Genomic DNA, 13,129 nt, shown 5'->3' with positions numbered 1-13,129 from the left:
ACAAACAACCCAATTAAAAAACGGGCAAGGGACATGAACAGACACTTCACCAAAAACGACATTCAAGTGGCCAACAAACACATGAAAAGTTGCTCACGATCATTAGCCATAAAAATAAAAAAACCAAACCCATGGCTGCTGAGTCAATTCCAACTCATAGCGACCCTATAGGACAGAGTAGAAATGCCTCATAGGGTTTTCAAGGAGCAGCTGGTGGATTCAAACGCCAATCTTTTGATTAGCAGTTGAGCTGAGCTCTTAACCACTGCGCCACAAGGTTCCCCATTAGCCATTAGAGAGATGCAAATCAAAACAATAGTGAGATACCATCTCACCCCAGACTAAAATGGCACTGATTTAGAAAAAAGAAAACAACTGCTGGCAAGGTTATGAGGAGATTGGAACCTTTATCCACTACTAGTGGGATTTTAAAATAGTATACCATATTTTTACACGAACAATGTGTGCCTTCTATGTTTGTTTGCCAATCATGCCCTCCCCCAACGAGGTATTTTCGTAAGCTCCGCTATGCTTTTTTACATGTTGCTGTAAAAAAAAATTAGCATAGCATGTACGAAAATACTTCGCGGGAGTGGGGGGTAAAGCTGGCAAAAAAACGTAGAAGGCTCACGTTATTTGGGTAAAAATACAGTAACCACTACAGAAAACAGTATGACACTTGCTCAGAAAGTTAGAAATAGAAATACGTCATGATCCAGCAATCCCACTTCTAGATATACACCCTAGAGATCCAATAGCAGTGGCACAAATAGACATATGCACACCTGTGTTCCTTGCAAATTCCCGCATTTTGTTGGATTGCCAGGTAGCTGTCTTCCAAATTTCTTGGCACAGATGAGTGAGCACCTCCAGCACTGTATTCGTTTATTAAAAAATCTCAATTGGTATTCTGTCAATTCCTGGAGACTTGTTTTTCACCAACGCCGTCAGCGCACCTTAGACTTCTTCCTTCACTACTATCAGTTCTTGAGCATATGCTACCTCTTGAAATGGTTGAATGTTGACTAATTCCTTTTGATACAGTGACTGTGTATTCCTTCCATCTTATTTTGATGCTTCCTGTGTCATTTAGTATTTTTCCTGTACAATCGTTCAATACTGTAACTCTAGGCTTGAATTTTTTCTTCAGTTCTTTTGCCTGAGAAATGCAGAGCACGTTCTCTTCCCCTTTGGTTTTCTATCTCCAGGTCTTTGCACATTTCATTGTAATAATTTACTTTGTCTTTTTACTTTGTCTTCTCAAGCTACCCTTTGAAATCTTCTGTTCAGCTCTTTTACTTCATCATTTCTTCCTTTTGCTTTAGCTACTCTATGTTCAGGAGCAAGCTTCAGAGTGTCTTCTGACATCCACTTTGGTCTCTTTTTTCCTATCTTTTTAATGGCCTCTTGTTTAATTCATGTATGATGTCTTTTCACAACTCGACTAGTCTTTGGTCATTAGTGTTCAATGAGTCAAATCTATCCTTGAGATGGTCTCTAAATTCAGGTGACACATATATCATTTTATTTGTATCCAAAATCAACACCCATGGAAGCAGAAGTCAAGAAATCAAACGTATTACATTGGGCAAACCTGCTGCAAAGGACCTCTTTGAAGTGTTAAAAAGCAAAGATGTCACTTTAAGGACTAAGGTGCGTCTGACCCAAGCCATGGTGTTTTCGATCACCTCATACGCATGTGAAAGCTGGACAATGAATAGGGAAGCGTCAAGAAGAATTGGTGTCTTTGAATTATGGTGCTGGCAAAAAATGTTGCATATGGACTGCCAAAAGAATGAACAGATCTGTCTTGGAAGAAGTACAGCTAGAATGCTCATTAGAAGCAAGAATGGCAAGACTTCGTCTCACATACTTTGGACATGTTATCAGGAGGGACCAGTCCCTGGAGAAGGACATCATGCTTGGGACAGTAGAGGGAGAGTGAAGGAGAGGAAGACCCTCAACGAGAAAGACTGGCACAGTGGCTGCAACAATGGGCTCAAGCATAACGACGATTGTGAGGATGGCACAGCACCAGGAAGTGTTTCGTTCTGTTGTACATAGGGTTGCTATGAGTCAGAACCGACTCCACAGCACCTAACAACAACAACAACATATTTTCCAACTAGTATTTGTAAAACTACTGATTTTCTTATATTTATCTTTTATATTTTTAAATAATTTTAAATATTTACAGTATGAAACAAAAACGAAAACCATTGCCGTCAAGTCAGTTCTGACCCATAGCAACCTACAAGACAGAGTAGAACTGCCCCATAGGGTTTCCAAGGAGCAGCTGGTGTATTGGAACTGCCAGCCTTTTGGTTAGCAGTCATATCACTTAACCACTGTGCCACCAGAGATCCATTTACTATATATATATATATATATATATATATATATAAAAGCCACCAAACCCATTGCCATCAAGTCGATTCCGACTCATAGCTACCCTATAGTACAGAGTAGAACTGTCCCACAGGAGTTCCACGGAGCGGCTGGTGGATTTTAACTGCCGACCTTTTGGTTAGCAGCCAAATGCTTATCCACTGCACCACCAGGGCTCTGCATATGTACATTTAATTCACCAAATATGTTATTTGTTTGAATATTTTTTAGATGATTCTCAAGTGCTTTTTCAGGTAAACAATAATCACTGTAAAAAAATTTGTCATTTTTCTTTCTAATATTTGTATCTCTTTTAATAAAGGCAGCAGTAGACATTAAGTCAGAGTTCCAGCTCAATCATTTCTTAGTTCTATAAATCTTTACAAGTTATTTGAAAAGAGTGTATATTCACTGTTTATAGGTCACAAAGTCCAAATACCATTAAATCAAACCCATTGATTATATTATCTACATCCTCTACCAGCAGAACTTAACCTTTTTTGGGTGAATGACCCTTTTAAAATTAAAGCTCTACATTATACGTTGAAGCTTTGAACTGTATCTCAAGAAAAAGAACTTAAAAAATATTTTTATCTAATTGTCTTCAAAGCTCTGAAAGTCCCTAACATCACTGCTCTCTGTTTATTTTTGTCCACATGTATAGAAACACAAGGAACATTTCTCCAAATTATGTCAAACATTTTAAAATTTTTCAGAATACTAAAATTCTTCATTATTTTAATCTTCATTGAGAATTATTTCTTTTATCAACATAAACTATCCCTCTTTTTCCAGTATGCTGTATTTTTGCCTTCTACAGGTAGTCTCCTTATGATGGGGCTCTGTTCCAATGACTCCATCATAAATTGTTTTTTATTATCAGCATCTTTATAAATTGAATATCTGTGAGTTAACTTCTGAGAATGATAACATCAGCAAATTACCAGCTGCAACACTGTATGTAGTATATATTACTAACAATAAAATGTACAAAACAGTTCTAAGTGCGGGTCATCATAACTCAAATACATCATAACTCAGGCACTACACCTGGTATTCAACTTTATCTGATGTTAATATTCTGATTGATTTGGGGTGGGGATGGGGGGCTCTCATTTACCTAGCATATTTTTGTCCATCCCTTTATTTTTAATTTCTCTGGCATTTTGTTTCAGGTAAATAGCATATAGTTAGATTTTAAAGAGAATTATTCTCATCCATTCAACAAATATTTGTTGAAGGTCTATTACCTGTCAGGCACCTTTAATCCATTTAGATGTGTTGTGATAACAGATTTGTTTGGTGTACTCTCACAGTGATTTTTTTTCTTTTTTTATGATAAATTCGATCAAGTCACTAACCATCTTAGATCCTTCTCTGGTTTCTCAGTGTCTGAGGAATCAAGTCCATTCTAATTTGCATGCTATGAAAGGCTCTTTCTGATTCCTTTCAATCTCATCTTCTGCTCTTCCCCAACTTACTATCCTATATCCACTTTGGCCCCACCTATGTGCAGTTCTCCAAACTCAACATGCAATTTACAATATTCTTTTCTCTACACTTGAATTCTTTCCCCGCTCCTATTCATCCTTCAGGATTCAGATCAAAGACCTAGGGCCTTCACTACCACCATCCATCACTGCTGTGTGTCCCTCCTGTATTTTCATATGTCTACTAAATACCTCCACTTGGATATCCGTTGTTGTTGTTGTGTGCCGTTGAGTCAATTCCCAACTCATAACGACCCTATAGGACAAAGAGCAGAACTGCCCCAAAGAGTTTGCTAGGCTGTGATCTTTGTGGGAGCAGATTGCCAGGTCTCTGAGCTATGGCTGCTAACCAAAAGGTCTGGAGTTCGAATCCACCAGGCACTCCTTGGAAACCCTACGGGGCAGTTCTACTCTGTTCTACAGGGTCGCTATGAATTGGAATTGACTCGATGAAAATGGGTTTGGTTTTTTGTTTGTTTGTTTGCTTCTCCCATGGAGTCGCTGGTGGGTTCAAACCCTCAACCCTTCAGTTAGTAGCTGAGCACTTAGCCATTGCACCACCAGGGCTCCTTTGGATATCCCACAGACTCCTCAAATTCAGTACGTCCTGCTAAAAACATCATCTCCCCCAAACTAGGCCTCCTTACTCCCCCTTGTTCCCTACTTCAACAAATGGCACTACCATCTACCCTCTTGCCTAAGTTGGAATCCAAGCATCATACTTGGCTCTTCCATTCTCCTTAACTTCTACCCTGACCTGCGAATTCTACTCATGAATTTTCCTCAAATTCATCTAATGTCATCTATCCTTCTGCTTCCATCTAGTTAGGCCATTAGAACTCCAGTCTTAATTCCCCCTGTAAGACATTCTCCATGCTGCTCCTAGAACAGGTCGGTCTAAAACATAATTCTAAACACGTTATTCCCCTACTTCAAACTTTAACGAATAAGGATGGTGCTGAGCAGCCATCTTCTGAAGACACAAGAACCCTCCTCACCATGTCCTTAAGATAAATTCCAAACTCTTTAACAGGCCTTATAAAGTACTGCAAGCATAATTCTCTTCAGCCTCCTCCTCCTCAGTAGCCTGTTACTTGTCCACCACACCCTAGACATGTTCAACTTTTTCAGTTTCCCTACTACTCATCATTCTTTGCACATATTCCTCCCACTGCCCAGAGTACTCTTTTTTTCTACCTACCTAATGCCTCCTATTCAAGAAGCCCTCGTGGCGCAATGGTTGAATGCTTGGCTGTTAACTGAAAGGTCACTGGTTCCAACCCACCTGCTACTCTGCAGGAGAAAAGACCTGGTGATCTGCTCTGTGATGGTTAAGGTTGTGTGTCAACTTGGCTGGGCCATGATTCTCAGTGGTTTGACAGTTATGTAATGACATAGTTTGGTGGTTATGTAATGTAGTCTGGCAATTATGTTATTCTGCAATTTGAGAGTTATGTAATGATGTTGTCATCCTTCACAACGCAATCTCATGTGATCAGCCAATGAGTCGTAAGGGGAGTTTCCTCAGGGGTGTGGCCTGCATCCAAAATATATATGGACGTTCTGGCAAAGCTTCTTTGCTTGCTCTGGATCCTGCATCTGGCTTGTCATCATCTGACCTCTGGTTCTTGGAACTCGAGCCAGCAGCCTGTGGACTGCCTGCCGATCTTGGGATTTGTTGGCCTCCAGGGCCTGTGAGCCAGCAGCCTGCCATCTTTCCTGCCAATCTTGGATTCATCAGCCTCAGCAGCCCATGAGCCAGAGGACTGCTGTATGACCTGCCAATCTTGGGTTCGTCAGCCCTTGCAGCTACATGAGTCAGGAGAAGCCTCTAGCCTGATGCCTGACCCACAGACTTGGTATTTGCCAGCCTCTACAACCACATGAGCCATTTTCTTGAGATAAATCTCTCCCTCTGTGTGTATGTGCGTGTGTGTGTGTGTACATATATGTATACATACGTATATGTATACACACACACACGCACACACACACACATTTTATTGGTTTTACCTCTCTAGAGAACACAGCCTAAGACATGCTCCCATAAAGATTATAGAGTAAGGAATCCTATGAGGGCAGCTCTATTTTGTCATATAGGGTTGCTATGGGTCTGAATGAGCCTTGGTGGCACAGTGGTTAAGCATTCAGCTATTAACCAAAAGGTTGGCAGTTCTAACCCACCAACCGCTCCACAGGAGAAAGACGTTAGCAGTCTGCTTCTGTAAAGATAACAGCCTTGGAAACCCTACGGGACAGTTCTACTCTGTCCTATAGGGTCAGTATGAGTTGGAATCGACCCGACGACAGTGCGTTATGACTTGGAATTGACTTGACAGCACACAACAACAACAACGCCTATTCATTCTTCAGAACATAACCAAGACACCATTTCTGTTTCAAATCATCCTCAAAATCCCAAAGTTGGGATCAGGTCTCCTTTCCATGGGATCCCACTGCACATCCCACAGATTTTATCACACTGAATGGTTAACTGCTTGTTTATTTATCTACTTCTCCCACTAGTGTGTAAGCTCCAAATATGGCAAGGACTGTGTCTTTCTTGTTTATTAAGGCTTCCTAGAACCTAGTATAAAGCGGTTGCTCAACAGATATTTGTTAAACAGTTAAGTACAATGTTAGGTATAGCAGAGGAAACAAAGAAAAAGAAAACTGTGTCTACCCAAAAGCTACTAGGATAAATGAACATCCACATACATAACTGGTAACAAAGATTTAAAAATAATGATAGAAATGTTATAAACAAAGAGAAAGATCAATTTAATCTCTTTGAGGTGATCTCCAAAGTAAGGTGCCAAAGATCACTCTTTAGGGTAAACAAAGAAAATATTAAAACTCCTTTTTAAATAAATTTTTAATTTCTATTTTGATGTATTTTTCTAATGCACTTAATAAAGTACTGTAGTAAGTAGTATACGCATATGAGGCTGGGCTCAACTTTTTTTACTGAGTGGAGGAGACAATCAAAAAAACTTGGAAACCACAGTTCTAGGGCACTTGGTCTTAATCTTTGCATACTGGGTGGTAGAGGAGTGGGTTACAGATCCCTTTGAGAATGGAATGAAAGCAAAGAAAGATCTCCCAGAAAAATAAACATAAATATATATGTATTAAAACTTCTGTATATGGTTTCAAGAGTGTCTTGGACTCCAGGTTAAGAAGTCCTGCCCTTGGCCATCCACGGTACAACAATTGGTCTCTATTCACCTAGAGCAAAAGAAGAAGGAGAGTCAGGAATAGAAGGAGGAAATGAAATATGTGGCTAATTGCCTCCTTGAACAACTGTCTCCTTTGGTACAAGATCAGAAGAAATGGATGGTGCCCAGCTACCATTACTGAACATTTTGATCAAAGATTCTATAGAATAATCCTGATCAAAATGGGGAAAATGCAGAACAGAATTTCAACTTCTCACGGAATTCGACTTTCTGGAGTCATGGAGGTTGGACAAACTTCTGAAACTAATGCCCTGAGATAATCTTTAAACTTTAAACCAAAAATATCCCGAGGGCTTCTTTAAACCAAACAATAGTTTAGCTTAATTAATAAAGAATGTCTGCCTTGAGCATTGTGCTCTTTTAGGAACTATCCATATGGGATCAAACTGACAACAGCAACTAGAAAGGTTAAACAGAAAGCTTAAGGGGCAGTGAGTTTATGTTAATGGAGGAGGAACAATTAGGAAAAGGAGGGTGAGAATGGCTGCACAACCTGAAGAATGTGATCAGTGTCACTGAATTGTACATGTAGAAACTGTTGAATTGGTGTATGTTCTGCTTTTCAACAACAACAAAAAGAAAATAATTAACAAAAAGAAAAAGAAGTCCTGCCCTTGGACTTCCATTCCTAAAGCCATAAGAGATGCTAGGAGGAAGAAAAAAAAGCAGTTGGCAAAATACCTCAAGCCCTGCGATCCTACTCCTTACCTTCCTTCTCTTTAATCTGTGCTCCTCCTCCCCATAGGTGAATCACCCACCTCTCCCTAGGCAGCCTCGGAATTTCCATTCTCCTCTCTAACTCCCATAGAGTTTAAGAATGCAGTCAGAGATGGTTCCTTCTCATGAGTTTAACACACACTATAGTCATTCCCATACCATTATAATTTTTGCCATTTCCTGAAGCAGCTGTACTACCATTTTCTTAAGTTTTAAAAGTCAACTTTTTAAACTTAAATTTAGTCACAACTTACATAATATCATCTGTGAAATCACAGTTTTGATGTCCTGGTTATTATTTCCCTACCTCATATCAAAATAAACACACATTTACTAAAATAACAACTTTAGACCCTCACCCATCACTAACTTTTAGAGAATACAGAGCACAATCCTAAGGTCTGTACAGTTACTAGAGGATCTCTGGCAGGTAAGCAACAATTTGGACATCAAGAGATTTTTTTAAAGCCAGAAGGAAATTTAAAAGCATTTGGTCCGATCCCATCATTTTATAGATTAAAAAGCTGAGACCCGGAGAAGCTAAGTGATTTGTCCAAGGCCAGATAGGGTGTTTAATGAAATGTCTACAACTAACATTCAGGTCTACTATCAGTCCAGCACACTGTCCACTATACTGTGTCCATTCAGATTATACTAGAATGATACAGATCAAGAATTCTTCATCTGTTACCTACCTTACTCTTCCATGCAGGTTTATCTGAACATGCTGCTTAAAATCTGGATATTTGGATGCCAGATATGCAAAGTCAGGAGGTTTGTCCTTGTATCTATTTCTTGCATGCATTGATTTACTGAGAGCCATCCTTAATAAAAAAGAAAGGAAAAAAAATCAGCACATTTAGTTAAAAAAATATTAATGAGGAAAAGTTGTAGATGTCAACAGTTATAGCCAACAAGTCTTTGCCAATCAAGTGAGAAAGTAGAAATTACATTTTTAAAACGTACACAACATATAATGAATCATTATTTCTTAAACCAAGGGAAGAAAAATTAAAAACTACTCCTTTAAGAGCATAAAAGTGGCAGAATGCAGCATAATCTACAGCCAAGATTATAGTCTGAGGTTAGTTTTTACAGTGGCCTTGCAAGAACGGAATATGTGATAACCTAAAAACCAAATCCGTTGCCGCTGAGTCGATTCCAACTCATAGCGACCCTACAGGACAGAGTAGAACTGCCCCAGATGGTTTCCAAGGAGCGCCTGGTAGATTCAGACTGCCCACCTTTTGGTTAGTCTTCTTCTAATCACCCCATCTAACTGAATGGCCCCGCCATCTTTCTAGGTGAACAAGCCACAAATCTTTAGCATCCTCTCCTCCCCACCCCACCCCCATTCCAAACACAATACCATGTCCTGCATATTCTGTATCTCCTAATTTTTTCTTGACCCTGTCCACTCTTCACCATTCACAAGTCCACTTCTCTAATCCAAATCACTGTCATCTCTTAGATTACTATAATAGCAATCTGAGACTCCGAACGTATGTGAAATAAATTAAATTATAGATAAGGCAAATTCAGTTTATCTAATCTCTTCACTAACTGAGTTCCTAATACAGGTAATGGGTTCTTCACATGTCTTAGGCATCTAGTGCTGCTACAACAGAAATACCACAAACGGATGGCTTTAACAAAGAGAAATTTATTTCTTCACAGTAAAGGAGGCTAAAAGTCCAAATTCAGGGCATCAGCTCCAGGGAAAGGCTTTCTCTCTCTGGTGGCCTTCTAATCAATGTTTCCCTGGACTAGGAGCCTCTCTGCGCAGGGACCCCCAAGTCCAAAGGACATGCTCTGCTCCTGGCACTGCTTTCTTGGTGGTATGAGATCCCCATCCCAAGTTTCAGGATCCCATTTCTTCCCAATCAAAGCTCTTACTTTAATTTCAGACACCTCTAGAGGTTGGCAATTGAGCTGGCATTGTAATTCAGCCACTCTTACATTAAGAGTCCAGGTTTGGTTTTCGGCAATTTCAGCTCTGTTACTATAAGAAATATAGCTTTCCTTCAAAACACAAGTGGAAGCCTTGAGGTCATTTATGTGGCACTTGAGTCTTGACTCTGAAGCCTTGAGTACATCTCTTTCTTTCACCAGTTTGTCTAGCAAAAGTAGGACCAACCAACCACCTTCCCTATACTTCTCATTCTGACAAAGCTGTAGATAGATATCACACGTGTTCACCTAGAGGCTCGCCTTTCACCAATACCTAATCTACTGGTGGTAATATTTTGTGTATTTGTATCACCACCTCACTCCATGGACTAGCAGTGCCCTCTTTACTGCTGGAAGCAGAGTCATCAACATTTTTAAGACTAACCAGACTTGAGAACCAATTTAGAAAACTCATCCTTACCAAATGTGTTCGGCTGGGTTCTCTAGAGAAGCAAAACCAGTGAAGTATATAAATATATATAGAGAGAGATTTGTATCAAGGGAATAGCTCACGCAATTGTAGAGGCTAAAACGTCCCAAGTCCGTGGATCACGGTGGAGGCCTCTCCCAATTCACGGAGCCACAGAAGCTGGTGAACCCAAGGTCGGCAGGTCGGAGAGAGGCTCCTGCTCACAGGCCTTCACAGCCTGTGAAGGTCAATGAATTCCAAGACCAGCAGATAAGACCACAAGGTTTCTCCTGATTCACGCAGCTGCAGGGGCCGGCGAACTCAAGATCAGCAGGTCAGGGAACAGGACTCTTGCTCGCAGGCTGAGAAGTTCAATGAATTCCAAGATCAACAGGTAAGCTGCTAGCTCAAGTCCCAAGGAGACAACAAGAGGCAGCTGCTGAGTCTGGGAAGGCGAGCACGCAGAAAGTAACCAGCAGAAGGCAGAGAGATGAAACTGAGGGGGCGGTGAGCTGCCACAGGCCCCACCTCTGCCAGTACCACTCGGCAGATTCCATCATGGGGGTGATTACAACATTATACAACTGCTAAAACACTGAGAATAGTGGTGTAGCCAAGTTGACATACAATCTTAACCATCACACTACATACATTCCTTTCCTCATATCTGGCATCAGCATTGTCATTACCCCCCTCTCTAACTGAATCTCTTACTTTTCCCTTCCTGGTTCATTCTGCTCCGGCCACACTGGCATCCTTGCTGTTTCTCTATCAAATAACACCTTCTCAGTGAGGCCTTTCCGGAGTAACTAACTAACACACACACACACACACACACACACACACACACACACACACACCCTTGCCATTCCAGAGTAACTCACACTCGCTCACACACACACACACACACACACACACACACCCTTGTCTCCCTTTCCCAGCTTGAGGCCTTTACAGAGTAACACACACACACACCCCCTTGCCTTTCCAGAGTCACATACACAGACACCCTCGCTTCCCTTCCCAGCTAACACACACACACACACTCCCTTGCCTTTCCAGAGTCACACACATGCACACATACACCCTTGCCTTTCCAGAGTAACACACATGCACACATCCTTGTCTCCCTTCCCAGCTTTAGTCTTCTACACAGAACTTACAGCTCTGTGTATTTTACTTACTTTTTATCTGCCCTGCCAGTAAGCTTAATGAGGGAAAAGATTTTTGCCTGTCTTGTTCACTACCATTTCCCAGGGCCTAAAACAGGGCCTGGCAGAGCAGGCACTCAATAAATATTTGTTGACTGAAACAAGGATGGAACGCATTTCACTGTTCAGACCACTGAAAAACAGCACTCTCATTCTGGGTAGGTAGTATCCATACTGAGTCCCAGCTCTTGGGCTGCAGTATTTTCTTCCGGGTTATCTGAGTCCAGAAAGCCAGAGTAGTGCAGTTTGAGTCTGACGCTTCCACTCTCTTTCATCTTTCTCATATCCATGCTTCGTTTTCCTCGGTGCCTCCTGACACTTGACCCTCTTCAATTACCACTTCTCTTAACACATAATTTACTCCTGTAAAATAAAATTCCTTCTGCACCGATCGCTCCCCTCATCTCTCTCCTCGTCTTCCGTCATAAATCCTTTTTTCACTAATCCAGCCACTGCTTCCATTCCTTCCACACGCTTATCTTACCCACTCAGTTTGTCTTCCCAACTCACTTTCGGAACTCTCTTGATGTTGCTATTGTTGTTCGGTGCCCTCGAGTCAGCTCCGATTCATAGCGACGCCCCCATGTACAACAGAACGAAACACTGCCCGGTATTGCGCCATGCTCACAATCGTTGCACGTTTGAGCTCACTGTTGCAGCCACTGTGTCAATCCATCTCGTTGAGGATCTTCCTCTTTTTCGCTAACCAGCCTCTACTTTACCAAGCATGATGTCCTTCTCCAGGGACTGGAGAACATATCCAAAGTGAGAGAGACGAAATCTCTCTATCCTCGCTTCTAAGGAGCATTCAGGGTGTACTTCTTCCCCCTCCTCAACCGCAGGGTTCTTTCCCACTTCAATCCTAGTCTCTATTCTATTCGCCAACTCCTCCCATTCACCTACCCATTCCCAAGCGTACGCACACACCCCCGTGAGGTCTCCCTCCTTAGACCCCAGAGTCCACACCTCCCGGGCCCAGAACCAGAGAATGAGGAACCCGGGTGATCCATGGGTTAAGTGAAATCGCAACCTGCGTGAGAGATGTTAAGTGACCCACCTCCGAGGCTGAAGTTCCTGCCAAACCAACTGTGTGGCGTGGACTGCTACAACTCCACAGTCTCAAACCACCCGCAGCGCGAAGCTCCTAGAAACGCAGATGTTACGCTCCCAGCGCGCCGCCATCTTGTGCAGCCATCTAGCTTCGTGATTGGACGAGTTACTCTCGCGCTACCTGTAGGCCGAGCCTGAAGAAATAAGAAACTGTCGCGAGACCTGGAGTTTGCGGCTCCTTCTGACAGAAGAACCGGGTGTGTGGTAGCAAGCGGAATGCTTTTCCTTGTTTCTTCAAGGGTGTGAGGGACACGTGCATTAGAATCCTCTAGGGAACTTGTTTTTTTTTAAAAAGTAGGTTTCTGGGCCTCACTTCAGACTTGTTCTATCACACTTTCTAGGAGTTGGGCGGGGAATCTGAGGATGAAGGAGGGAGACTTTTGGGTTTGGTGGCGGGCAGTTAGCGCGAATATAGCAACAGGTCTTTCTTAGTGCGCTGTCTCATTTGATCACCACAGATAACTCTGTGAGACAGGGAAGAGTAGTCTCATTTAGAAGAACTGAGAATCAGAGATATTAAGTAATTTGTTCAAGACCTTACAGCGAGATGACATCGGGTCCAAGTTCTTTCTATTTCATCACCTGCTTCTTGAGCTGGAAGCTCTGTTAATGCAT

General features: G+C 41.7%; 1 protein-coding gene across 2 annotated transcripts in view; it reads right to left on the bottom strand.

Annotated features, from left to right (window-relative positions):
* The window catches only part of METTL16 (methyltransferase 16, RNA N6-adenosine), a 65,704-nt gene extending 53,010 nt beyond the window's left edge, over nucleotides 1-12,694 (bottom strand). The window contains exons 1-2 of one of the 2 annotated variants that reach the window (XM_004376144.2): nucleotides 12,462-12,694; nucleotides 8,530-8,658 (exon numbers count right to left, since the gene is read on the bottom strand). In XM_004376144.2, coding sequence (XP_004376201.1) covers nucleotides 8,530-8,657 — 128 coding nt within the window. In that variant the 5' untranslated portion in view covers nucleotide 8,658; nucleotides 12,462-12,694. Of the gene's footprint in view, nucleotides 1-8,529; nucleotides 8,659-10,297; nucleotides 10,337-12,461 lie in introns of those variants that run through there. The other variant, XM_023731152.1, reaches the window with a different exon arrangement.
* Nucleotides 12,695-13,129: the final 435 nt, after the last annotated feature.

The sequence above is a fragment of the Trichechus manatus genome, unplaced genomic scaffold (genome assembly GCF_000243295.1).
Source record: "Trichechus manatus latirostris isolate Lorelei unplaced genomic scaffold, TriManLat1.0 scaffold00040, whole genome shotgun sequence".
NCBI lineage: Eukaryota > Metazoa > Chordata > Mammalia > Sirenia > Trichechidae > Trichechus > Trichechus manatus.
This window is presented reverse-complemented; position numbering and strand designations above follow the sequence as displayed.